This window comes from Fulmarus glacialis, unplaced genomic scaffold (assembly GCF_000690835.1).
Source record: "Fulmarus glacialis isolate BGI_N327 unplaced genomic scaffold, ASM69083v1 scaffold3366, whole genome shotgun sequence".
NCBI lineage: Eukaryota > Metazoa > Chordata > Aves > Procellariiformes > Procellariidae > Fulmarus > Fulmarus glacialis.
This window is the reverse complement of record NW_009216051.1, coordinates 3825-30249: the sequence shown is the minus strand read 5'-3', so window position 1 is coordinate 30249 and position 26425 is coordinate 3825. Positions and strand designations below refer to the sequence as shown.

Genomic DNA, 26425 nt, shown 5'->3' with positions numbered 1-26425 from the left:
GGCGTGGGGGGAGCGCCTTTCCGTTCCTCATCCTGCCGCAGGGGTGGGGGCCCAGGAGGCTGCACTTCCACAGCAGTCGGTTGCCTTTTCTCTTGAGCTTGCTGCCGGTGGGTTTAACACAGAGGTTACGGTGAAGAGAGGCGTTTCAGAGATCCTTGGCCTGATGTTGGTGAAATGCGTGCTTCATATTTCAGATTTTTTTATGTTCTTTCCACTTCAACAGCCCTTGATATGGAATTTACTGGCTTACATTCAACGTTCCCACAAAATAACGAGCCCAGGTAAAGCTGTTCGACTTGAAATGAGAGGGAGACTTGCTGCTCTAGCTCTGTGAGAACAGCCTGTGCCTTGCGAACCTTCTTGTTTCCACTCCCCCCAACTCTGGTTTTGTTCATAGCCTGTTTGATTCCCCTGTGGAGCGGTACCTGAAGGCCAGGCGGAGCGTTCAGCGCTTCACTGTCACTCAGCTTGGTAAGTGCTGTTCCGACACAGCAGAAAATGATCTCCCGAGGTCTTAGTGGTCACTGGCCTTCTGCCAGTTGGCGGGCCCTGCAGGTAGCTCTGGTCTTAATTCACTCGTTACAGAGACATTTGTTTGCTGTGGTGGGTTGCCCCCTGCCCCACCATGTTTAATACTATCAACTTCTTAATATTTTAAACATACAAAAGTCATATACTTTTTTCTGGTCTAAAGTTGTTCATATTTAAAGATTGTGGGTACAAATACAGGGCTTTTAAAACAGAGGATGCAAGCAAGAAGTAGGTGACAGCAGCTCCTATTCAAGGCTGTGTCATTTGATATAGTGTATGAGTAAGGGGACTATCAGAGGAAAATGAAGGCTAGTATTTCTGATATTCCTAAAATAATTAAAAAATCAACACAAGAAAGGGCCGGTGGTGGTGGTGGAGGGTGACACTTAAGAACCAGTTAGAGGTCAAGAAACCAGCTCCAAAACTGTTTAAAATATGTTCAAAGCCTTAGGCTATTTAAGATCGTAATGTGCTTTTTAGGGATTAATAGAAAAAAAAGAACCTAAGTAGTAAAAAACATGTTTTGGTCTTCTCTGGTGCCTAGCTGCTTCCAAATGCTTTTGTAGCGTAGTTGGACCCACAGACCTGTGTATGCGTAGTTGGAGATTTTCATCACCAACTCTCCTCTCCTCGCCCGTTGCTCAGTCTATTGGCTGTGTAATCAGACTTGACCCCTTTTCCCTCTTAGCGCTGAAAGCTCGTCCCTGTTCAGCTCTCGGGGAGCTGGCGAGTGGCCTGGCAGTTGCTGTTAAGATTTGCACTGTGGCATTAGCGAATGGAAAACACGTACTCCATCAGGGGATCTCTACATCCTGTATCTAATTGTCACAGTATCTGTAGACGTCCAGCTAAACATCGCCATTTCAACGGAGGTTTCTCTCTCTTGCAGGGCTGGCGATATTCTCAAATGAAAATTCAAACAAGTAAGTAAAAAAGCAGTTTCCTGTTATAATGAAGACAGTGCAGTTGAGATTTTATGCAGAATTCTCTGGGAGGAGTTATTTCTTGTAATTATCTTCTAGAGAGATTTTTCTTTTCATTGTAGGTATGTGGTGCATTCATACAACTTTTTTCTCTTTCCCTCAACATTGGGAGTTACGGATGTCGAATTCACCCTCTCTGCATCTAGCATTCAGTTCCTGTCTTCTTATGGCTTCGATTATAATAAGGTATGTAATCTCTCTGCCAGAAATCTAGAACAGAGGAAGTCTATGCAATTATAAGAGAAATTAGGATTAATATCCGTAAATGCTACGTTTCTAGGGTAAATAGCATCTTGCTGAAGTATGAATGCATCGTGTGGTTCGGTATCAACAGGGAGAGTGAGTGCTGGTTTTTCTGAACTGCCGTAAAGGCAATAACCACATCTTTGTCAGCCTAAGACAGATTTCCCTACCTCAAAAAAAGAAAACCTGTCTCTGGTGAGCTGAGAAGAGGAGCTACTAAACAGACCCCAGTGGGGGTCTTGACTAGCCATGAAGGTGGGGAAGTCTCAGCTTACCTGCATCTTATGTATTGCCATATTTCCCGTAAAATTCAGCCTATGTCACCATGTAAGAGCACTGTTTAGCAACTTTGGACAGGAAGCATCGTGATATCTTGAAGCACACTTGAAGTATCTCATTAAAGGAAAGGTAAAAGCAGAGCAAAAAAAATTGATTACAGTTGATAAAAATCCTTTTCTTTCTTCCATACATAAACACGTCTTCCTTTATGTAAGAATGCATCTTGGGTTACCTACAGTTTGTATTTCTGAAGAGGATATTCTGAGAATGAGAAACACCAGCATCTTCTAAGTATATGCTGGTTTTGGACCTGGTTAACCTGCTGTTCTCTAATTTGCTGCAGGAAAGTCCAGGGGAGACTAACCAACCTGGCATTTTTTTCCCCCCTCAGTTCCTCAAAGATGGAATCCCATACATGAATGAGGTACAGGAGGAGATCCTTAGCCAGCATCTCTTAGCGGGTAGCTGGAAAGTCAGCAGGTGAGCGCTATTCAGAGAGGTGGATCCTCAGTACTGACTGTATTGACAGCTCACCTTCACTCAGATCACATTTTGTGGAAATACTAAAGCCTGTTGGTCTGAATGCCTCGCTGCCAGCTGTTCCAGCATGCTGTGGTCTGTCTGAAGGAAGACTGGGATCACAGGATGCAATCTGGAGAGTTGGGTGAATGTTGGGAAGTGATGCTTTTGCATTCCCACAAGCAAGGCACAAGGCTCCCTCTGTAAAGAGCTTTTTCTCACGCTCTGCCTCTCCCCTAATCCTGCTTTAGTGCCTTGGACAGGGATGTGCTGAAGAAAGCTATTGATGAAGTGACCTGTTGGATAGCTGCAGCCGAGGAAGAGGAGACTATGGTTCTGCAGGATCTGAGTGGTATGAAACAGGGTGCCTCCCTTAGGCACCTGTGGGCTCTGAGTGGCTTCATCACTTCTCCTGAACCTCTGGGGCTTTTACTGTCCTTTGCTGCCTGTTCTGTTAAACTGCTCTCTTGAGAGTGAAAGCATCTGTGGCCATCCTGCCTTTACAACTCTTTTCCCCCTGTCTACGCTTCAGTTCCTGTCAGGCATTCATCTCTGGACCCTGCTTTTCTGCTCCGTTGGGGTGGTGGGTCTTTTTGTAGTGGAAGTGGATGTCTAGGTGCTTGGAGCATGCTTTGTGGTAACCCACTTCCATTTTGTGCTGCTTCAGAGCAGCAACTGGAGAATTTGTAGTTGCTCTGGATCAGGATAACTTTTGACCTGTTTTAAATCCTGGGTGATCTGGTTTTTGTTTTCTTCCCCTTGGAGAAGGGAAAGGTGGGTCTCCTTTCAGAGTTTGTTCCTTCTCATATGGAGCAACAAGGAGCCCCACGGAGACACATATATATGCCAGTGGGGATAAACAGGCCACTTACCACCTGTGTTACCTTTTGGGAGCACTACAGCAGAGCTGAGGAATTTCTGTGCTGCTCTGGAGGAGTTGAGGGATAGGGAATTGTAGCAGAGAATAGTTTGTACGTTTGCTCGCAGAAACTAAATCTTAATCCTTTAGGTCAAGGGAAGAAGTACAGAAAAGGTTAGGAAGGACAGAAAGTATTTAAGGCTTTGTCTGTTGATGCTTTTTTGCAGAGTGTGAAATACAGGGGGTGGGGTGTGCTGTGTTTTATATCTGCTAGGTCAGCTGTAGTAGATATGATACTGATACTTTAATAGGGCTGGCAGTGGTGAGCACCTGTGACAAGACAGACATTTATTTAAGTAAGCCATAAGACCGATTAAGGTGTCTTTTTGCATGCTGTTCAGAAGAGGACTGGGTTAATTTTCTTATCAGCTGTGGGGGAAAATCCATTGGTACCTCTCATCTGTGCTGGGCTTCTGGGTGTGTTGCTCTGAAACCTTCCAAAACCACAGGCAGTCTTTTTCATAGTAGTAGCCTTTCTCCCTCTTCTTTTCAGTTAATTTTTTCCTTTCCTCTGTTCCTCACAAAAGCTTATTTTCCTGGAATTCTCACTGTGACTTTTTTGTTGTTGTTTTTTGGTTTTTTTCTTTTTTTTTTTTTCCTGTCATTATGTATGGTAATGTACCAAGATCATATATTCAGGAGTATTTTCTGTACACTGGGGGAGAAACATCTGGTCAGTCCCTCTGTCTAGAAATATATGTTTTCCTAAATAGGCTTGTCTGCACCTCTGAAGTTTTTACTATCCTTCCTCCCCCTGCCCCCCCCAGGCTATCAGATGTTTGAAGTTCAGCTGGTTCTGAGACAAGCTCTCCAAAATGTTTGGACACAGCCTCTTGGAGACAAGAAGGTGAGACGGAAATGCGGACCTTTTGAAAAGAGGGTTTCTATCTAGGCAGATAGGACTGACATTCTTGCAGGGACTCTGAAGTGTTGCTTGTACTTTTAATGATAGGGTCCAGAAGGAGGAGAAGACAATGACAAAGGAATGTTCTGGGAAGTGTTGATTGTGGGATCCCAAGAAAAAGGATCCAGAAAACTGAGTAACTTTGGTTTCTTTTTGTCCCGTAGCCACAAAATACCTTGAGCTGGAAGTGCTTTTCCTTTGGGCACTTCTGGAGGGACCCTCTCTGTGTCTCCAGACTTTGTTAGGTCTCTCCTTCAATACCTCCACAAGAATGTACAGTTTTTAGCATCTTTTTGTGGTTTTCCTTTGACTTTTGCATGTAGTTGCTTTGAAGACTTTTACTCTGGCTGTTACATGGCTTGCTGTTTTGCTATTTCCTATTGCTGTTTTACATTTGGTGCAGTATTTTCTGAATTAAACCTATGTGGACTTCTCAAAACATGAGTATGATACCAGTCAGTTGCTTAGAAGTAGATTTCAGAAATCTTTTTTTTCCATTAGTACTATTTTGGTCTGATAACCAGTGTCAACAGAGTGACATACTTACCCAGCCTTCTCACCTGAAGCATAGCCTTTGGGGACTCAGTGATTGCTGTTTGTTTTCTTTTTTTGGTGCCATGAACTTACCATGTTGGAGTCAAGTTAAATTGAATTACGTTCATTTGTGCTCCAAAAAAACTGTGGGAGGAACCATCCTCTTAACGAGAGAAGCATTAATAAAACACCCTTAGAGCAGGTCTCTTTTGTTACTGGAGCACTAGTCTCCATATGGAAGAAAAGTGAGACAGTCCTGAGGTCCCAGGGGGTGCACTATTTCTCCATCCTTCATAGCCTAGAAGCTGAAATCGTCCCCAGCATTACTGAACCCCAGTAAGCAATGTACATACAACTAGCATGGGAGGCTGAGATACCCAATGACTGTTCTTTTCAGGTAATGGTGAAAAAAGTGAGCCCACAACATCGTCGGCTTCTGGAGAACTCTCCTTATGACTACTGCCAGAAGGAGCTCATTCTCCTGTCTGCCCGGGGCTTCACCAACCTCTTCCAGACACTTGTTAAAGCCAAGAAGGTAAAATGCCTCATCCGTACTCTCATTTTTCATCTCTTTTTGATTTGCTACACTGGATGTAGAGGGATGATAAAAGATAAAGTAGTAATTTGTATTAAATGACTCAACTCATTCACTGTGATCATCCTGTTTAGTTGTCGGTAAAACTGAGATGAATTCTTAGATTGCAGTCATGGTTGGAAGAAATGAGTGTTAAACATTACATCTTCTTACGGACCACGTCCCACTCCCAAGGCATGCTCAGAATTATGGATCCAAACACTAGATTTCCCTGTGTTACTTTTCTATTACTCCTGCAAACCAAGTGCAGCCAGGGGAGAGGGAGCCAGAACATGTTCTGGAATGTGTTTCTTATATTACTTAAGAAAATGCAGGAGTCTGCAATGTTGAAAATCCTTGCGTTACACAGCATGAGTCACCATCTAAGCAAGCTGAGCAGATTCTTGCCTTTTGGGCAGGTTATGCTTTTCAGCATGTGACAGACCAGTTTATTGGACCATGTGGACCATTGGTCTGATTATGTGTGGAAATTCCTATGTTCTGTATGCAGATTATTGAATGAATTTCAGCTTCAGAAGACTGTGGGTGATGTGCAGGCAAAGGCTGTCCCTCCCCTTGTGAGTGAGCTTATAAATCTGATGGCTGGAAGATTTTACCAGTGTTCAGCTGAACTGAGAATCCACCTAGCTCTTTAGGTCCACTCAAACTAGAATGCTGCTGAAAAAAATACCCTCCTCAGAGAGTCCACAAGACTGATTTCCTGAAAGCAGTAGTCCTCCTGTGAGCTTTGCAGCCTGAATGACTTTTGGGTGAGTGTGTGTGGGTGCTGTCCACCGGAGGAAAGGATTCCAGCTGTTGAGCATGCCTAAAATTGGTTATCTTTGAGCTCTCTTCAAACACATGCTCCAATGGGCTGTTATGTTTATATTCTTCCCATAGCCCCTGGTGGGACACAACATGCTTATGGACCTCATGCATCTTCATGACAAGTTCTACAAGCCCCTTCCAGGTAAATGCTGTACATAGCTGCTGTCCCCAGGCTGCTGCCTTTGCAACGGGAGTGGGACAGTAAGTACAGTGATCATTTGCCACCCCAGCCACCCACAGTGCTTAGCAAGCAGCAGTGCTAGTTGCCTCTTCTGAGCTCTAACTGCTGGAGCGGTGCATCGTTCCTCTGACTTCACCTCTCTTTCTTATTCATTTGAAATACCGTTAGCTTTTCCTCAGTTTTACGATGTCTTTCTCCACATGTGTTTTGCCTTCAGAAAGCTATGAGGAGTTTAAAAGGAACATTCACAACCTGTTTCCTGTCCTCATAGACACCAAGACTGTAGCAAAATCCATCTGGAAGGTGAGATGCAAAGGTCTTTTTGTTTAAAGTTAAAGCTTGTCTTTCACCCGAAAGAGAGGATATCTTTCCTCAGTGCCCTGTGGTTACAGAACTGTGACCAGTTATCAGTGTTACCCTGAGACATTCTGATTTTAGATCTCATTTAATGAATCAGCAGTACCAGTAAATGAGCTCACTTACCATAAGGTCTGTCTTGGTTGGTTTTCTAACATGTTCTTCTTTTATAGAAATGTCCGTTTCCTCGAGTATCTAATCTTTTGGAGGTGTATGCGGTTTTGTGCAGGTAAAAAGCCTTCAGCAATCCCTTTGTTTTCTTGGGAAAGATATTTCAAAGTCAGTCATTTCACATGTTCATACTTTCCCTCCTCCCAAATGTTTTTCAGCTGGTTTCTTGTCTTTCTAAATTTAAGAGCAAAAGATTTGCTCATCTTTCGTATAAAGTAACTGTGCAGTAAATTATTTGTTCTAAGTCACTTCTCATATTGTACCACCATTACTTCATTGGTCACAAGTTTGGCTTGCAGACAGCCTTACATACAACTTTAGAGTTGTACGTTGCTTATGTCATGTTATAGAAATGAGTGAGTTTCAGTTCTCGGTGAAAATACACCCTAATTTCAAATGCCAGCTCCCAAGAAAGAGCTGCACTGAGCCCGAAGCAGTAACTAGATACAAGGTTCAAATGGAGCACATGAGTAGATACCGTATCTCATGAGCTTAGCCATGATGTGGTAGAAGAGTTCTGTTTTTTACACTTTTGTGTATAAATTGTTTTCATGTCAATTTTGCTAAGAAAAGGAAAATTTTGCCTCTTTCCCCTCACCCGCTACTCCCAAGAAGGAGATGCGAAATTAGTTCTTATAAAAACAGTACTGGGATTCTGGGTTTTGTGTTTGTTTTAGCAATTTCAGACTGCAGATTGTCACGAGTTTTTATGCTGCTTTGTTCTTTCTTTTATTTCAGTCATTCCATGGGTATCTGTTTATTAATCTGTCTCCAGAGTTCCCCATTCAAATAGAATTTATCTAGTCAAGCCCTTTCCTTGGAGTTTTCCATTGATTTTTAGTTCTGTTCACGTTTTTTGTGTGCAATTAGAGCAGACTTGCTGCTTAGAAGGTTTGATTGGGGGAAGAGACTGAGGAAGTATTTAGGAGTTAGTTTTCAGGAAGAAAACTGGTAGATATTATTCAGCTAAGCATCTCTGCCTTTTCATAGAATACTACTGAAGTTCCTTTTAAAGTCTTCAGTAGCTTTTTCTGAAATGAAGCCACAGGTCACTAGAGAATAGTAACTTGTCTCTAACATAATGAGGAAAGACAAAAATCTTATACATCCACTTGTCTTCAGCAGCAACCTAAATCCCAAAGATCCAACGTGCCCAGTGATAGCTCTTGCAAGTGACTGCTCAAGATACGGTATGTTCTTAAGCAAATCTTCAAAGTCGGGTAGCCAGAAAGGGTTTTGTTTTACTCTGTGGACGTCCACATGCAAAGCATGAGTGAGTGCCCGTGGGTCTGCTGAATTTGCACCGAGCTGCCGATACACATTTTTATCCAGACCCAAAGCCTGGGCTCCCAAAACGTCATGTGTTCTGTATGTCCCTGTTAGCTGCCAAGGGTAATGCAGGGCAGGTTTTCATCATGCTGCTAGCACAAACGGCATTTACGCTAAGTTGGGCCGAACCGAGCCTGACTTGGGGCTGTGAAGAGTCGGTAGCCCTTGGAAGGGGCAAGGGGAGGTGGGAAACAGTGGTCCTAGAGTGGAAAGTAGTGGGGGCTAATGGCAGGGAGGTCCCAGAAAGTAGCAGGAGCTCGGTGCCTCACGTGCAGGGTTAGCGGTGCTGCGTGTGCAGGAGGTTGTGTTCAGTACATGGTGTGATACTGGCTGCGAGGCAGACGTTTCCTGGCTTCTCCTGGCAGCACAGTGTCCTGCAGCGCAGGGCCTCCTGTGTTTTGAAATGGTTCCCGTACCATCAATAACGTATACAACACAATTTGTTTTAGATCTTCATGAAAGTTAAATTTTTCTAATGTGCATCTCGCTAAGCTTTTTAGCCATTCGTGTAACTGCTGCCTTTTTGTTGGTATCGTTTTAAAATGCGTGGTAGAAGCATAGACTTTCTATGGGGTGTAAAGGTTTCAGGGTGAGGAAGGACGCAGAGCTGAGGTTGGGGGGGAGGGGGGGGGCGGGAAAACTCCATAACAGAACAGTGGATCTTACGAATGTTAGGATTCTGCAGTGGTGCAGTTTCCACAGCATGCTAAAGGTGTTTACTCCTTTTTGATTTTGTTGGACACTTACAGCTGAGAAGAAATCTCCTCACGAGGCAGGCTATGATGCATTTCTCTGTGGTTCAGGTAAAATGCTTCTTAAACAGTTCTTGAGTTGTGTTGGGACTTGGCAATTCCTTTCCTGCTCTGTAGCTCTATTTGATGCTAAGAAATATTTGTTTATATACAGTCTGTTGCTCTTAGTAACTTAGCTGCACTCCAGTGAGTTTTTGCCTTCCATTTGTTTAGTTATGTTTCTTTAGCTTTGTTCTAATGCTACCTCATTATTCCTCCTTCTAGTTCTTCTGAAGTCAGCTCATTTGCTACTGTGCAGATCCACAGAGTGAGTGATGTTTACATGTTTACTGAAAATTGCATTACATGGATGGGTCCTATGGAAAACAGTCATCGGTTCGCTCTGGCTGACTTGTTTTGCAGGCTGGCCTTCCTTTTGGATAAGAGGAAGTGTTATTGGAAATGTCACTGTTCTAATTAGATTTTTATTTTATAAATCTGAAAGTAGTAGCTTTATGTCAAAGCTGACATTTAAAAAAAGAAATCAGGGGCCATGCGATGGCTCAGAGGTTGGGAAATGCCATTGTGACTCCTTTATCCTTGAACAAGCTCTCTCAAGTTCAGTTCACTTGGGTAACGGTCAAATCATTTTCCATTAGTTTCCATTTTTGAAATCTGTGTGATTCAGTGCCTTCAGTTAAGTTCCTAGGAGGCAACTGTTCAAATCCTTCCCCTTTGCTTGCAGCTTTTCGACTTCTGTAGAATCGTAGAATCATAGAATCATTAAGGTTGGAAAAAACCTCTAAGATCATCAAGTCCAACCGTTAACCCAGCACCACCATGCCCACTAAACCATGTCCCTAAGCGCCTCATCTACACGTCTTTTAAATACTTCCAGGGATGGTGACTCCACCACTTCCCTGGGCAGCCTGTTCCAAGGCCTGACCACTCTTGCAGTAAAGAAGCTTTTCCTAATGTCCAGTCTAAACCTCCCTTGGCGCAACTTGAGGCCATTTCCTCTCGTCCAAGATCTGAAATACCTGTTTTGTCACTAGTTAAAGAGCTTCTTCAGGAGCTCTGTGCTCCAGAGACTCTGTGCAGCAGTGCAGCACTGGAGCAACAAAACTTTGTTCCATTTTGTTTTCTGATGTAGTGATGCAGTGGAGGCTGATCCTTCTTTCTCTCAGTATCTCACCGCGCTAGCTGAGTATCTGAACAAAGTGAATTTCATCCGAGGTGGTGTTTCAAGCATTGTGCGTATGAATTGCAGGTCTGTGACCAATTTGTGGGGTGCGTAGGTCAGCAGCCTAGTCGATGGCTTCGTTAGAGGAGAAAAATCCACCAGTGCCTGGGCCTACCTTAGCAGAAGTTGCCATCATAAAAATGACACAATTGACCTTTCAAAATGGCACGAGTTGAATTTCTGCTTTGTGAAATGTTTTAATATTGTTATTTTGTAAGATGGCATGAGGCAGTTTACGTTGCCCTAATTCTCTCTGCTCTGTAAGAGAGCTTGCTGTTTCTCTGGTGGTTTCTCCATGATAATTGTGACAGTTTGCTTTTATGACTCATGTTTAGAAGAATCTTGGGACAAAAGAAAAACCATTTTATACCAACAGCTGTGTTGTACAACCTGTCTTATTTATGTGTCACGTTTTGCATATTTTCTGATTATATTAGTAGTGCTTCCATAGTATTTCCAAACTCAGATATGCCTCAGTATTGTACATTTTCCAGAATTTTTCTGGGGAAGATGCTCCCTGCCAACATCCCCCTCTCTTGGTTGTCCATGTCCGAGGCTGGCCAGGGCTGAATGAAAGGCAGATTTACCAAGAGTTTAAAGCTCTTTGTCGCTTTGATGTCAGACGGCTTTCAAAGAACCAGTTCATTCTGCTCTCCAATAAATTTAAGCAGTAAGTGACTGAAAGTCTTCATTTCCTGTCCCTTGATCCTCTTTGATCCAAGTCTTCATCCCACCCTCCCTCTGCTGTGACAACTCTTAGATAAAGAGATTCCTGTCGGAGACTGTGGGATGGTGTAACCAGCCTGCCAGCCACGGCTCGTGACATCCGCTCTCATTACAGTGTCAGGCGTGTTCTGCAAGATTATAAGCATCACCCTCATCTGCGGGTTTCCATCTATCACCACTGGAGGCACTCCCCGCACGTGAACTGCCTGCTGCAGTGAGTTACGGAAATCGCAGGAATGGGGAGGGGGAAAAGCATTCCTTTCAGGGTGCCTGGCCCTGTCACAGCAGCAGTCTGCCGCTCTTTTGCGACGTCCTTCTGCCAGCCCTTCAGGAGAACAAGGGGTTCAGAAGCAGGTTCGCTTGCCGACTTCTGGGTGGCTACTTGTGGGCTTTCAGCCCTGGGCAAATGGACTTTAACCCTGATCCTGATTAATGGGGGAATGTTACCCCATGGATAGCACAAAACTGTGTATGTGCTATCATAAGACAGAGGGTTATCTTAATGAGCTACAGTAGTGCTAGTTCTAATAAGCTTGAGGAGGGAGAGGCAGAGTCTCCCAGGTGTGGGATGGATGTGTTTTTTCTACAGCAGAGTTGAAAGCTCGGTAGTAGGAGAGAATTCCAGATTCGAAGTGCACCCCTCTTGTGAGGCAGTGACAGCAATGCTCATGAAGGGTGAATTTCTGGCCTGACACAGTTTGGAAAAGAATCTCAGTGCTTAATAAGAACAAAATTAAGCCTTAAATACAAGTAGCTTAAAAGCATTTTATTATTCTTGCCCTTTAGAGTCTCTGGTATTGTGGCACTGTGGTCTCTCGTGGCCTTTGTACTCGGAGGAGCTCCTTGCTGTTCACTCTAAAGGACTGCCTTACAGATGAGACATGAGGAATGCAGATCTTTTCTTTTGTGTTTGTCTATGTTTTGTTTTGTTTCATTTCATTCAATAAACTGTGAGGGGGGAAAAAAAGCTATGAATAGTGTTTTTAATTGCTTTCTTGGAAATGTGTTTTTAAAGAGGAAGTGTTAGTTTCCAATTTGTGGTATTTTGTAATCTGTTTAAAGCATAGTACCCCCCTGAGGCGGGAGAGGTGGTTCTTTCAATGCCTAATTTACTTTGATCCTCTGTTGGTTCTTCACAGCTATTCATAACCCCAGTGTGTTCCTGGTGCTTGTGCTGCTGCATAAAACACATTTCTGATGAAGTTCGGGAAGTTATGAAATGAAAGAGGCTATTTTTACCTTCAGTTGTAAAGCAGGGGAAATGTCCCTGTTTACCAAATGAAAATGGGCAGAGTTGATGGAGAAACCACTCTTGGGGCTCATGAAGGATTCTGGGGAATAGTAAATAATTTACAGTGCTGTCAGTGTTGTGCAGTGGTATTTTCAGTGGCAGTGGAGCCGAGGGTAGATGCAGATAAGTGGAATTTATCAGCTTCCAATTTGTAGAATATACAGAGGTCAGGTGAGTTGGCACACATTTCTGTTTGCTTCTAGTGCACAGCATGTGAACAGTCATTTATCCAAAAATATCATGAGACGTGCTTTGTTGATCAGTTTCCCTGATATAGCTGGAGTATTTGTCAGTCCAGGGACTGTGGTCTTCAGAAATTTTTCTTATTAATTTCCTTCTCTTCTTAAAAACAACCTGCTGATCCATGGTTCCAAATAATGGTCCCTAGATTTCATCAGTCAGATCTAATTGGATGGGGCCCATGATCATCTAATACGTAGAATCTGCCTTTAATTGACTGTAAAATGGGAGTTGCTGCAGGGGACCTTAAAGCAGCAGCATGGTATTGCGGTGTGCCTGAAGATGACGTGCTCTGCGCTGCTAACGGTTTGCTGCTTTGCTGCTCTTCAGGAGAAAAGGGCAGTGTATCTTCAGATGTGGTTCTCGAGTTCTGCACAGCTTGTGGTTTACAGCTCTTACTTCATAAGCCTGCTCCTAGCCAGACAAGTAACTGACTTCTTGTCTTTTTTTTGGTAACCCCTTCAGTGATGGGGTTCTCTGTTGCAGTATTCCTTCAAACACCAGTGTAGGTATCCCCCTGTTTATTCTGAAATGTTCTTTTGTCTTTTAGCATCATTAGACACCCCCCTTGTGTCAAGGGGAGCACAGGCTCTGTGTGTTGTGTAGATTTGGGAAAATTTTCACTGGGTGTTACATGCAGTAACATGCATTTTCCCATAAAAGCCACTCTTCTTGGCTTATGATCTGGGAAACGTGATACCCTTCTTCTCTGGGGTCTGGATTCAGCTAGCTACTTAAATGTGGGGAGATGCAGCCTCACTTGCCTATAACCTTTACAGTCTGGGGATCATGAAGGTACAGATGCTGTTACCTTTGAGAAGCACAGCAGTTTTGAAGGGAGCGTGCACTGTGAAGGAACAAATAAATTGTTTGTTCTGCCTTTAAATTTTGCTCCCTTCCTCCCATTTTCTTCTCTGAGTGGCACACAGACAAATAATGAGTTAGTTCCCGCAGTACTATTCTGACTCTTGGTTCACCCTCTAGAGAAACACACTTCCCCGTGGAAGAAAGCAGAGATCCTCTCACCCCTTTTTGAGAAATAGCCCATGGGTCTGACCATGCCTTCTCCCGTTGCAAGGGACAGACATACCTCATGTAGCAACATCGTGTAGTGAATCAAGAGACTTTGCTTTCCTGCATTATAGTGGGGATGTCTTATAAATAACAATTGCTGTAGGTCTACTCGCTATTCCTACTGTAAATCAGTTAAGTTTACATGCAGAGTAAATGCATGAAGGAGAAATGAGAGCGGGTTGAGTATATTCTGATCTCCCTCTTAGGGGAGAATTTACAGAAACAAGTTGCCTGTCTGTAATGACCTAGGGTCACTTGCTGCTCAGAGCCTTTTAAAGACATCAATCAGATGTCCTAGCAGTCAATTCCCATGAAATGGGTTAGCTGGAGGCTAGTCTAACAAATCAGAGCAGCAACTTTTAGCTGTGGGAACAGATTTACAAGTTTTTCTGAGCGGCTGTAGATCAAGACAAAATCTCCCTGAGCATGCCGATCTGGCCGTTCTGACCTCAGCTGTTGCTTTTGCTCTAGACTAGGGAATTGCTATTAATTGAAGTTGGAAGTATCAAAAGGAGTTCAGGTTATGCCTGTTCCTGCGTGTCTTTTGCAAGAAGTGGGGGGTACTTCTGATTCTTGTGAAGCCAGTTCAAGGTGGTGCAACCTGCCTCGTAGCTCTGGCTCTGAAGAGGTACATGTCAACGTTGCTGAGTGGCTCTGGCAGCTCAGAAAATCAAACCTCTCTCCCTAAGACGGTGATAAAACCACAGCAAAGTCCCTAGCAGCAGTTACAGCACATCTGCTTCTCAGCACTATGAGAAACTTGTATTTTAGCTGTAAGACTTGAAAGGGTAATTCCAACCCTCAATGAAACAAGATGTTAGAATTCAAGTTGTGAAGGTGCGCATTAGAAGTATAGCCTTGCAAATGGAGCACAGCAGATCAGAATATATCTATTTCCAAGAAGAATTTGATTTTTTGATACATTGATTTTTTTTTTTTTCCCCATGTGTTCAAGGTTAAATGTGTGTTTTTTGAAATAACATCTTTACTCCGGTGGGAAGCCTCTCGGGGCACCTCCTGCTGCTAAACACAGAGTGGAAGTCTTGCAATGGAGGAGCTCAGCATTGTCTCAGCTTAAAAGAAATACCATCACACCAGACTGTTGTTGAAAATTTTTATTTTCATCATTAATTTTGAAAAAAAAATCCCCCAACAAACCACACTGTTCAATTATGCAAAAATGTCTACGGACCCATACATGGAAAAGGCAAAACTATCTCTAAATATTTCTTAAAACATCATTCTTACTGCTCGTGGCTTCAGTGGTGATACGCCAGATACACGCTGGCATTGGAGGAGAGCAGGATTTACCTCTCTTAAAAGTCAAGGTATTCTTTTTATATTGAAGAAAATTTTATATACTCCTATGTTTTCTAATGGCGTGAATCAATGGTGGTTCTTAATACTGTGCATTCATGCAAAATACATCATAGCTGAAAACCTTGGGGCATCTTGGAACGGCGAGGTTGCAGATGTCTTGCTGGACAAATCAAGTGAAGCAGCCCGGTGCTAAGTGCCGGCATCGCTCACCCCCTTGATGGGAGGTAGCCTAACAAGCCAGAATGGCGTTGGCTGTATCACAGCACCGCAGCTCGGTCAGAACTTTGTGTGCTGTTGAAACGACCGAGGAAATTTCTGTATGCTTTAGACATGGGAAAACCCTGCTGTACAACTGCTCTCTTAACACATTTTCGTGGTGTTCTCCATACGCAGCAGCAGATCTGACTTCTATTTTCTGGGTTTATCTCCCCTTTTCCCATGGCTTTTCCTAACAGCCCCTCTCCACTGATTGCTGTAGTCTCCACCACTGGAGAAACCCCCCTAGAAGACTAACTGAGGGGACAGTGCATGAAATGCTGTGGCCATATTTCTTCCAACAATCCTTATGCTTAAGGAAAGGGGGTGACTATACCCAGTCTGACACAAGGGACCCTCAGAAGGGGAGCGTTGTGTCGGCTCAGTCCCCTCCCGAAGGCAGGTGTGTTAAGGAGATACAGACCTGCGATGCTGGGGAGAGCACGGATCTCTCTCTCTTGATTTGCTGGAGGAGCCCAAAAGCAACGGATTAGAGCTGCACTGGAGGTGTGGTGGGGACGGCTGACAGCTTGAGATGGATGGCTCGCAGAGCTGCTGCCGGGGCTAGCCCGGGCATCCCCAGGAGCGCTGGTGGAGAGCTACCCATGCGAGTATATGTAAGCACTGTGTATTTTGTTACAAAGGCTGTGGCTGAGCAGCAGGGAGGGGGACAAGCCGCCTCCAAGCCCTACCTGTGCCCCCAGAGACACGTGGAGCTCATGGGGCCGAAGATGGCCGAGGCTGGCTGCGGGGCACAGGCTGGGGCAGGCAGAAGGGGAGGCTCAGCAGGGACAGAGACTGGAAGGAGAACATACGCAGGCAGAGGTGTTGGAAAGGAAGATTTTCTTCCAGAGGTCCCTGAGGAGCTGTGAGTTTGTTGCAAGGCAGGAGGCCATGAAAAATGGAGAAGAGTCATAGTGCCAGGATGCGTGGGGGACGAGGGAGAGTTTATGCCCAGTGTCTCACCCAGCTCATCTATGTTTTCTCTTGCTGCAGAAACTACCTTGTTCAAGTTTGTGGTTTTAACAAAACCAGTACTTCAAGTATTGTGTGAGCACCTTCGGGCTCACCTTCAGGGAAGAAGCATGGGCAGTCCCAGCTCTGAGGGGTACCTGGGCCGGGGTTGCTCACTTTTAAGAACCACTCCTGCCTGACATTCAGACCCCTGCCCTGCAGCTTGGGCAGGGGAATGAGACCCAGATCCTCGGCATGGGGGGATTCAAATGTGCCTTTTCCATCAGCATCCTAACAGACAGGCAAGTAGTCGAATCCTCTTGCAACTTCTCCCCAGCCAGGTGAGCATATAGAGATGAACAGACAGGTATTTCACCAAGGGCAAGATGGAGATGGGGCTCCTGCACACCCTCCTCCCTGTGTAGGACAGCCAAGAGCCCCCTCCAGACACAGGAGTGATTGACACTGGTTCTCCTGTTTCTGGAGCAAGTGTGCTAACCCATAGACCTATACAAGACCTTCTGCAGCCAAGCTTTAAAAGAAAATAGCAACAGCAAGTCTGTTGGCAAAGAACCTAATGCCAGTGCTGTAAGTTAGGCTTGCTTTTAAAATACCTATGAGATAGAAATCTGCAAGACGTAATGGTTATGACGCAGGAGAAACACATGGTGTCCTGGCAGAAACACATCCAGTTAAAAAGAAAAAACAAAAAGTGCTATTTAGAACATCAAAATTGGTTACTCAACACCACCAAGGCACACACAAATTGAGGAAATCCTAAAGTAGTTCTAAGTCTGGACCTGGTCCAACCCACTGACACCCCTGGAGTTCACCTGGAGTTTCTAAGCAGTGGAAGAGTAATCAGCAATCCTCATTCTGTATTTTGAAGTAATACAAACTATTTTATTTGTCCCATAAAACTTGGCACTAGTGATCAGAGCTGTGGCATGTTCTGAGCTTGCTCTAAAAGATGCTGCTAGAAATTTCTGCTTTGCCTCCTTACCGAAGGTCACGCTGTCTATAATTTCTCATTGTTTAACAAGCTGCTTGCTTACAAGTGCTGCCAGTGTAACCAAAACAGGCAGTCATTCATTCACCCACTGGAACTCATCTCTCCTGTGCATGAAACACGTACAATGAACTTTGCCATTCCTACTTAAATATGAGCTTTTGCAAACCCACAGGCTCCCACAGCTGCCTGCAGTGCTCAAAACTTGCCCCCTCCCCTGGGATGTGGGACTGAAGCAGCTTGATGTAATTGTTCCATAGGGCCGCTGGGTCATGGGAACCGATGCCACAGGAGACATGCCAGGCTCCTGGGCCTCCCCTGCGGTCCTGCAGCCTCCAGCAGCTGGGCAGCCTCCAGGGGATGGGCTGGGGCTGGCTGCTCAGCGAGGGGTGTCCGGGGGCTGCCTGCAGCTAGAGGCATCCCTGTGGAGGGGGGATGCTCTTGCTCCACAGCTTGCATTGATGGATAGCCTAGACGTACCATAATTCAGCACAAGAGAAGAGCATGGTGATGGGGGACAGAAACACAACTGGAGCTCTTCCTAATCCCATAGGCACCTGTTGCCATCTTTAGACTCCCAAATGCTTGTACAGTCTGGCTGGCACCTCTGATTCCATACCTACTCCCTAGTGAGCTTAGCCTCCTTTACCTGTGTGCTTCCAGTGGTGTTAGTGCTGGAAGAGGCACCTGGAGGAACAAATCGTGCCTGTTGGTGGCTGCTGGCCCACGGTGGGCTCACATCGAGCAGGAGGCAGGGCTGCTGCACAAAGCACTGCTCCATCCCCTTGATGCAGGCGGTTCCCAAGGAGGATGTGCTTGCCTGTCAGCTACTTTTATTAGTATTTGTGCTAGAGCAGTGGTCATGAACTCCTGGCACGCATGCTAGGATTAGCAGCCTCACTGCTTGCAAGGCAAGAGTACAAGAGGACCCTGGTCCCACCCTTTCTTCCCAGTTTTTGGTCCCCACCAGGTCCCAGGGTCAGCAACTGTAGGAGAGAGATGGGCTTTGCCTCTCCTCAGTGGGGGAGAGAGGCTGGGAGAAGAAATTGGATTTGGAGAGGATGGGCAGGAATAAGTGACTGGTGATGTGAAAGGGTTTGCTACTGCTGATTTGCAGGGTGAAACTGGCCTCCAGCACAAGGCTGGAGATTTTGGCCAGCACACCACTTCCCCCTTGCTGAAGGTTACCACTTCTCTCAGGGTTTTGCACATTCACCTTCTATAATCTGCCACATCAGCACAAAGCCCACCCAGCCCATCAGAGACAGGCAAGAGGGCTGGAGCAGCCGACGTGAGGAGCTGGCAACCTGCAGCAAGGGCCAGTGTTTCTTTCCTGCTACTCCCCCCCTCCAGCTCTGAAGTATAAAAATGAATGCAGCTTTCTTTATCAGTATGGATTTCTCCTGCCCCCAATACTTCTTCTAGCATGGGGATAGTGCTCAGGGATGGTGCTCTGCTCTGTGTTTGCAGGTCTCCTATCCCCAGGCAGGTGTCCCGGGCCAGCTAAATACAGCCACGGTTGCCCCACTCTGCACCCAGCTCTCCACAGGCACCAGAGCCAGCCTGGACCCGTGCCAGTGCCCCGGCGCTGGGCAGCCTGCCTGTCCTCGGCCCTCCGCACTGGAGCTGGTTTCCCTGCCCCCTTTAGTCTGCTCAGCCGGCTTGTTCCATCGGGGGCTGGGAGGAAATTTCCCTTCCTTCAAATCACTCTGGCAGGGACCCTGTGTGATTTTAATTTTCTATCCAGGGAAAGGGTGCCTTGAACATTTTTTGCTTCCTTTGCTCCTTACCCCTGCAATCCCGGAGTGGCACCTTCCCGTCCTGTAGCCACTCGCATTCCATTTTTTGAGATGTGAAATGCTCTGTCTCATTAAAGTTTTGACGATTTAGTGGGTTTTTTCCAAGAAATCCCAAATTCACCTACAAATGAGTTTTCACCACAAAAATGGGGAAAGTTTTGGAAAAAAAAATAATATGGAGAGTTCACTTTAACTTTTCAAAAACTGCTTTTCTTTGCAAATGGAAAAATGTTTTGTTTTTGTCACACCATGAGTCTGACAACACCGCCTGCCGCTTGTTTCACCTCCCTTCAAATCCACTTGTGCTGAAGACTCCGAAGTCTTCCTCGGTAATCTCGCATAGTGACTCACTGTCTTTATAGGCTTCACAAGCCCACCTGCAGAGTGCATCCCCTCGAGAAGGTCTTGTAACTAAACTCCTGGGTTTCCAACCCGCCCTGGCTCTGTTTCTGCTCTCACCTTGCTCTCCCTGTCCCATCCTTTAAGGCTCTCTGAAGTGCTCTCTGAATGGCTTCTCCGAGTCTCATCTTCCTCTGTCCCCTGACACAGAAGGAGACTGGGGGCGTTTGCATTGCTCTTGGTGATGTTGAACGAAGCAGAAACGTAAACGAGCCCGAATGGCAGCGATGTAGGAAGTCCGTGTTTCACAGTGCTTGCGAGTCTGACAGGCATGGCAAAGATGAGGAATGCCATTGACAGTGACAACGGTGGCGAAGTCGAGCCTCATTTGGGGGCCCTGCTGCGGAGGCCTCTTTTGGACAGTGATGAACAAGATCAAACTGGAGAGAACCACGAGAGGGGTAAAAATGAGGTAATTAATGACAGAAGTGAAGATAATTATTGCATTGCTGTTCCAAGAGCCCTCGGTGAGCAGAGCTTGCGAGTCCTTCATTTGGTGAAATCCCCCATCCCCCTGAGCAGGCAGGACAGGCTCCGAAGAAGAGCACACGCGCGAGATGAGAGCGGCTCAGGCCGACTGTGCCGGTGCTGTGTGGGGGACAGGACCCTCAGGCACCGTGCTGCACTGGCAGCTGTCAAAAGGAGGGACCAGCATTGTACCCAGTGGGGAAAATTATGCCCAGCACCAAGTCGAGATAGCTGAGCAGCTCTCCTGAAACTGCAGGTGACTGCAGGTCCATTAGTGTTGGCATGGAGGTCACATCAGCGATGGCCAGACTTAGGACATACACAGTAAATTTGCTCCTCTTCATTCTGGAGCACAGAAACCAGAGGGTGATACCATTCCCACTGAATCCCAAAGTGGTGGTGGAAAGCACTCACCTGACAAAGACTGCCTTCAGAAATAACATACTGTCTTCTCAGCCCTTGGATTCGGTCTCATTAGGCTTTGCTGGGTCTGTAATGAGGGACAACACGGTGTTCGTCTCTGTCATGGTGTCACTTGAACTCAGAGCTCCTTGTCAGCAAGCGGGGGATGTTCTGCCATCAGTTTTGAAACGAAGAAGTCTCCAAAAAACTCTCTAAGACTCAATTTAGAGTTTTAGAAAGCAGGTATTCTTTATTGCAGTGCTGGACGCACAGGGGATCGCTCCACCTAGTGTGCGTGCCAAATCACGTAACCAGAAGGGTTAAATGCAAGTAGAGTATACATATTCATTATATTTCCAAGAAATAATCTAAATATTCATGTTATTTCCCGGAATTCATTAACATATGCAAATGTCCCCGACGCATGCGCCCTTGTGCTCTTTGGTGGTCTTTCGGGGTCCTCTGGTGGTCTTCGATAGTCTTCATCACAGTGCCCTCTGGTTGAACTCAGTCTTCACGCATGCTCCGTTTGTCCCTTGGCTCGGTTTACATGTTTTTCACTTGTAACAGGCTAGCTTATTCCAGTATACCTTCCCTATCAACCCTACAAGGTTAGCTTCTCTATCTAATTAACGGAAAGTACAAAGTTTCAAGGCTCTTTTATCTATTGAATGTCCGGCCTATCTATTCATGAAGCATTCCTAACCCACCTACATCATTCGGACCAAAGAATCTCATGTCTCTTCACTGTTCCTTTCCTTCCTTATAAGGTTGTTCCGTTTCCGTGGTTACTGCTCACTGGAGCCTAACAATACTTCCAAGATACACAATTTATCTACATACTTACAAACACAACACCTGTTACCTAACTTTTAAACAACAAATCTTAACAAACTATATCCACTACATCAATTTGAGACTTATGATATTACTCCCTATCAGTTTGCATTACTGAAGTTGATGGAAAAATATCATCATCTTATTATCAAATAGCTTAAAAGTTCATAGGTATTATAATTCAGAGAGATTGCAAACAACTTAATTTCTCATGAGTCCAACGTATTAGGAACAGAATAGTCTCTGAATGTTACTTTAATCAAACAAATTACTTCACCAAAGGAGAAATGGGTTTATCAAACACCTCAGAGTTAAAGCCGATATGCATTTCATACTGCATATTCTATCCCAGCTGTTTTACTGAGTGATTCCCAGTTCCCCATTACAGCAGGGTTACAAAGATCTCAGCTCACGTAGGAAAAGCAGAGAGAAAGCTGCTCGTTGGAGAGGACTTCTGCAAAGGTTAGAAATAAAATTCTGCAAGTTATGCAAACGTCCAAGCTGACAGTATTGAGCTGATGGCACAGCAGAGATTCTCTTCTAAATAGCACTGCATGCAAAGAAATAACTAGGAAAAAAAAAAACGATGTGGGCCTAGCGATCTTACTTTTGTGGATGAGTATCAGGAATCCAGAGCCCCGAAGCAATGAAGGATGCTTCTTCTCTTGTGATAAAGACCCATCAAATGTGACCATGTTAACAAATTACCTGTATTACAATGCGCTTTGTCAACTACTAAGTACTTTTCATGGAAACCAATCTGATAAAATCATAACTACCATCAAAGAAAAAAATCACCACAGCTAGATAAAGTCTTGTTTATGTAACCAAAATGTTTGTAATTTTTTAGAGCACACAAAGTCATTGATCAAAATTATTTGTGTCCCTCTCTGTTAAAATGGCAATTAATGCATTGTGTTAAAACATAAATATATGCAAGTATATATACGTAACTCACGGTATCATTTGATCTTGCGCCTTTTGCTATCTAGTGTAGTTTGCTCATATTTATATGAAAAAAAGTACCGTGTAAAAGTACCAAGCACAAAGTACCAAGCATCTTTTACCCAATTTATGGTAATAACAGCTGATGATGCTCAGTGCTTTGTGGGACTAGGGCCTACATTTTCCACGAGTCATGAACTTTGCTGTAATTTGTCTCCAAGGATCTAACCGGGGATGCAAAACAGATCCCTCCAGCTCTGGTGTGCTGATTTCAGTCGTTCTCTGGATCCAACAGAAAAGGGGAGAGCTTGTTTGTTTTACAGGCTTGTGCTCCCTGAGGCTGTGTCTCCTTGCCTTGAGACACAGCCTCAATACGTCTGTTGTGAGGAAGGGCTGGGTACTCAGCTCTGTCACCGTGACCTTCCCCAGAGTGTCCTGGGTTATCTCCTGTCAACAGAGGTGAAGCACCGCCTTATCAGTCTGCTTTCAGAGAGCTATCAGGGAATGCCCAGGGGCATTTTAAAAGTATATAAATAAGAATAAAACCCTACTGTCGCTCTTTAAAAATGAGACTATGAAAACTGGGAAAAAAAAAGAGATTTTAAGTTTGGGATGAAATCTTTATTCTGCTGCATTTGATCTCTGAGTTTTGAACAAAATGGCAAAAATCCTTTAGGCTGTTTAAATACTTCTTTGTATACTCCATTAATTAAAAAGACTCAGAAAAATTTGAGTACTAGATGTCATTGATTTAAAACAATAAGCCAACCAGGGTTGAATGAGGTAGAAGGAGCACATTGTAAGAGGGGGTGAGGGCAACCCCCTGGAGCCAGCGGATGATTTTGGAATGAGCATGTATGGAGGGAAGAGCTTTTATTTCTGGTGGTGTGACAGGAGGAGGGCACGAAGCAGGTTATGATTAGACTGAGTGTGGAGACCTGCTGGGCGGAAATGCAATGATGGGATGTTGCAGGGAGATCCTGAAGATGCGCGGTCTCCATACTAGTTTTACTCATGCTTTGAGGGCTCTGTCTGCATTGAAGTAAAGGAAAAAGTCACATGGCTTTTTTCCTTAGAGGTTTTTTCCTTTCCATCATTCTTCTCTTTTAATTTTCCCAATCTCTCACGCCTTGTCTGGCACTTCAAGTGGTCACAAGAAGGAAGTTAACATCTCTCAAGGGAGAGCTGCAGGGCACATAGGTGATGAGAGAAAGGGCAGAGCAAAAAAAATAATCAAGAAACACGCATAAAGGAAGAAGAGGGGAAATCAGAAAAAAAAGCTGTGGACATTGGAGTAATATGGAGGACAAAGGAGGTACAACAGTCATTTTAGCGCTGCTTATTCTGCTCCTTTTGCTTGGTCCAATTCAACACAGGGCTGAAAGTTTGAAGCCAATGCAATGGCAGAAATACTATTTTAAGGACTGTTTGTTTTGAAATCAGCTGTCAAACAGACAATTTGGCAGCCCAGGCCTTTGCCTAGCCCCAGGAGGGCATCTCTGGATTCTACATCCATCAGATTGTGAAGTTATCCAAGAGTAGAAGGGACCAGGGAAGAAGCCCAAAAAGGAAATGCTTCCCCTCCTTTCCCCAGAAGTGTTTCCAAATCCTCATCTGAGAGAAACAGCTTGGCTTTGGCATATGAGAAAGAAATGACCCTAGAAGGGAGAGGCCACCTGTGCCTATTCCAGAAGGACTTTGACTCTTATGCAATGTTTTGTATGGAAAGAAAGGCTTTTCAAAGCACAAACACGCAATTCACCTCGTGGTGCTACAACAGCCATGTCCGAGAATGATACAAGGGGTTGATCTGCTTGTGATACAAGGGTGTATTTGAGATATGTGAGGAACAAGCGAAAATATGAGTATTGCCACTCTGGAAGATCACGCCTGTTACTGCAGTTGGGGAGTGCTCTCGGCTGTGAATTAGGGCAGAGAATGTATCTCTTGTTGCATTAACATAAAGGCCTGTTTCTGGAAGCCAGAAGGTATAATTAGGCTTACTCAATCACAGGTTTCCACCGGGGAAGTCTCTTTCACCACTGACACAAGGGCATGAATGCTTGAAAAGCCTGGCCTTGTTTTGCCTGGCACAACATGCCTTCAGGAAACCCGCACCTACAGTTTAATGATCATCACGAGAAAGATTTGCATTTGCAATTATGGGACAGACAGTGCCACCCCCTCAGCTGTTTCTTCCCAGCTGATGAAAATGTGAAGACTGAAGCATTTAAGCCTTGATTGAATAAAGTGCCTGAACACAGGCTTGAATTTAGGTGATGTGATTTAAGGAATGCACTCATGCCATGCTGAATTGAGCTTGCCTTTCAGAAGAGTTAGTGGTTTGTATACCATACAGAGCCTTTGTATTCAGAGGCTCCACCCTGATCCCATCCTCAGGTACACATACCAGCTTGCTTAAGTAGCTGAGAAGATGCAAGAAACCCGTGTAAAACTAGTTATCTGGGATCAGGAAGCACCGTATAGCTTGGGGCTCATTCCCTGTTGTTGGGCGCACAAATTCTGTAGTGTAGTTTAACTCTGCCAAAACAGGATTAGTAGATGTACATGGAGACTATCCCAGGTGATAGGAACAAAACATGCATGTTTACAGGTCCCAGCCAGCATCCTCCCATAGTGCCTCCTCTGTCACAGCGCAGTCATCAAACCGACGGTCATGATCCAAGAGACACGGGCTCCAGTGACTCTTCTGACACGTGAGGGATGAACCCCACTGCCTCATCATCCTGACACGGTGCTGCATGCAGCTCTCACGGTAACTGGCCACTGTCTCCACGGCTCTCCTGGAGCTCCCCATCATGCACAGATCATCGCCAGCATATGGAAGCAGGAGAAGGTGAGCGCCATGACCTCCCTCATCATCACCGTGCAGGGGTATGACTGCTGGTAGACCCTTTAGCACCAGCTTCAGAAATTCATTCATCTGTACGGTCCCCGGCACCAAGGCAAGCCGTGGCGGTAGCAGGCAGGTAGCGCACACCAAGGCTGCCACGGCAGCTCTGTGCTGGCGCTGGACGTCCGCGCCTTCTCTGCGGGGCCCAGCGGGGCGCTGCTGGCCCAGAACGGTGGTGACCTGCCAGCGGCTGACCGCTTTGAGACCATTTCCTTGCTCTGTGCTTTTGCAGTTCTCCTCCTCCCCTATTAATTCCAGTCTACCATTTATTTGAAAAGGAGGGGGCAGCCTATCACCCCTCCAGCGCCCATTTCAGGACTCTGTCCCTCGAGTCACCTGGCAGCACTGAAGGATGGCACTCGACTTCTACACGGTGTCAGAAGACAGCTCTGGTTTTCGTCTTCAGCCATCACAATGTCTCCAAAAGTTTCCAGTGAAAGAAAGAGAGAAAGTCCATCTAGCTGTTTTACTAATCTCTTTACCTGCTTTTTGTTCTTCTGACTAATATGGTTTCTACACCATCAACTATATTCTAGCCTCTTACTGATTCTTCCTTCCCCCATCCCTGTCCCCCAAAAACCAACACCAGAAACCAAGCCTTTCTTCACCTGGGAGAGTAGTAAGTTTAATTTTGGCAAGATGTATGTGTACAAGTATTATGCATATTATATACTATACAGTCATTTGGAGTATTGGTACATTCAGCCTGATGAGGAGGCGCTGTCCAGCTCTGTGACTGACACCTCGTTATCTTCTTCCATCAATCCATATTTGGAGGAGTACTAAGGAAATAGCTTTGCTGAGAATATATCTCAGATCAGAGTCTAGTTTCTTTGTACCGCAGCAGAACAGTCCGCATGACAACGTAGGTGGAGAAAACTCAATCTGTCATGGGTATTAAGTGTGCCTTGAGTCACGCGCGTAAACTCTGCTCCTAAATGAGAATGTATATTCCTATTAGTGGGAACGTGGGTGCATGTAAACCACAACAGGGTATTAAAAGATTAGGCCAGGAACTGGGAGAAAAAAATATAGGACAGTGAGGCACAGAAACAGGACAGATGATACAGAGCTGCCAACCTTCTAGCTTTTTAACCTACGTGCCTCGTGAGCAGTTAAAGTGCAGTTAAGTGCTTCCTTGCCAGGACTGTATCTCATGGTTTTTACCGGGACTGTGCAGGCTAGGGGGCTGGTGGTAACCTGAACGTTTCTGTGCTACCCTGACTCTCCTCTGCACAGCCAGCTCAGCCCCACTCCACCCCACCGTGGGTGCACAAGCAGACATGACTGCCCACCTGGGACATGCTCTGAAGCCCTCCCTGCAGCTGGCTCCACTGTGGCCAGCAGCACGTATTGCATGGCCAAGAGCCAGACAGAAATGCTGGTGTGTTGCTCACAGGGCAAGAAAAATCCTGTGTCCTTGACATCAAAAGATAAAGGGAAAGCATGACAAGGAAGAAAAAACA

The 26425-nt window shown here is 45.2% G+C and overlaps 1 protein-coding gene across 1 annotated transcript; it reads left to right on the top strand.

The window, feature by feature from the left end:
* The first annotated feature begins 231 nt into the window (after positions 1 to 231).
* Positions 232 to 11911, top strand: PNLDC1 (poly(A)-specific ribonuclease (PARN)-like domain containing 1). The gene is made up of 18 exons (XM_009579138.1): positions 232 to 281; positions 398 to 471; positions 1421 to 1454; positions 1577 to 1700; positions 2428 to 2516; positions 2807 to 2907; positions 4242 to 4321; positions 5310 to 5447; positions 6387 to 6456; positions 6713 to 6798; positions 7026 to 7081; positions 8146 to 8213; positions 9102 to 9155; positions 9369 to 9411; positions 10237 to 10336; positions 10821 to 10996; positions 11168 to 11266; positions 11839 to 11911. Exons 1-18 carry the CDS (start codon positions 232 to 234, stop codon positions 11909 to 11911), a joined length of 1515 nt encoding a protein of 504 aa, XP_009577433.1.
* Positions 11912 to 26425: the final 14514 nt, after the last annotated feature.

Bases quoted from the DNA above. Each gene is read 5' to 3' on its own strand.
- PNLDC1 (XM_009579138.1), top strand. From the start codon at position 232: ATGGAATTTACTGGCTTACATTCAACGTTCCCACAAAATAACGAGCCC. The intron at 6,799-7,025 runs GTGAGATGCAAA...CTTCTTTTATAG, and splicing joins TAGCAAAATCCATCTGGAAG to AAATGTCCGTTTCCTCGAGT. The intron at 10,997-11,167 runs GTAAGTGACTGA...CTCTCATTACAG, and splicing joins CTCTCCAATAAATTTAAGCA to TGTCAGGCGTGTTCTGCAAG.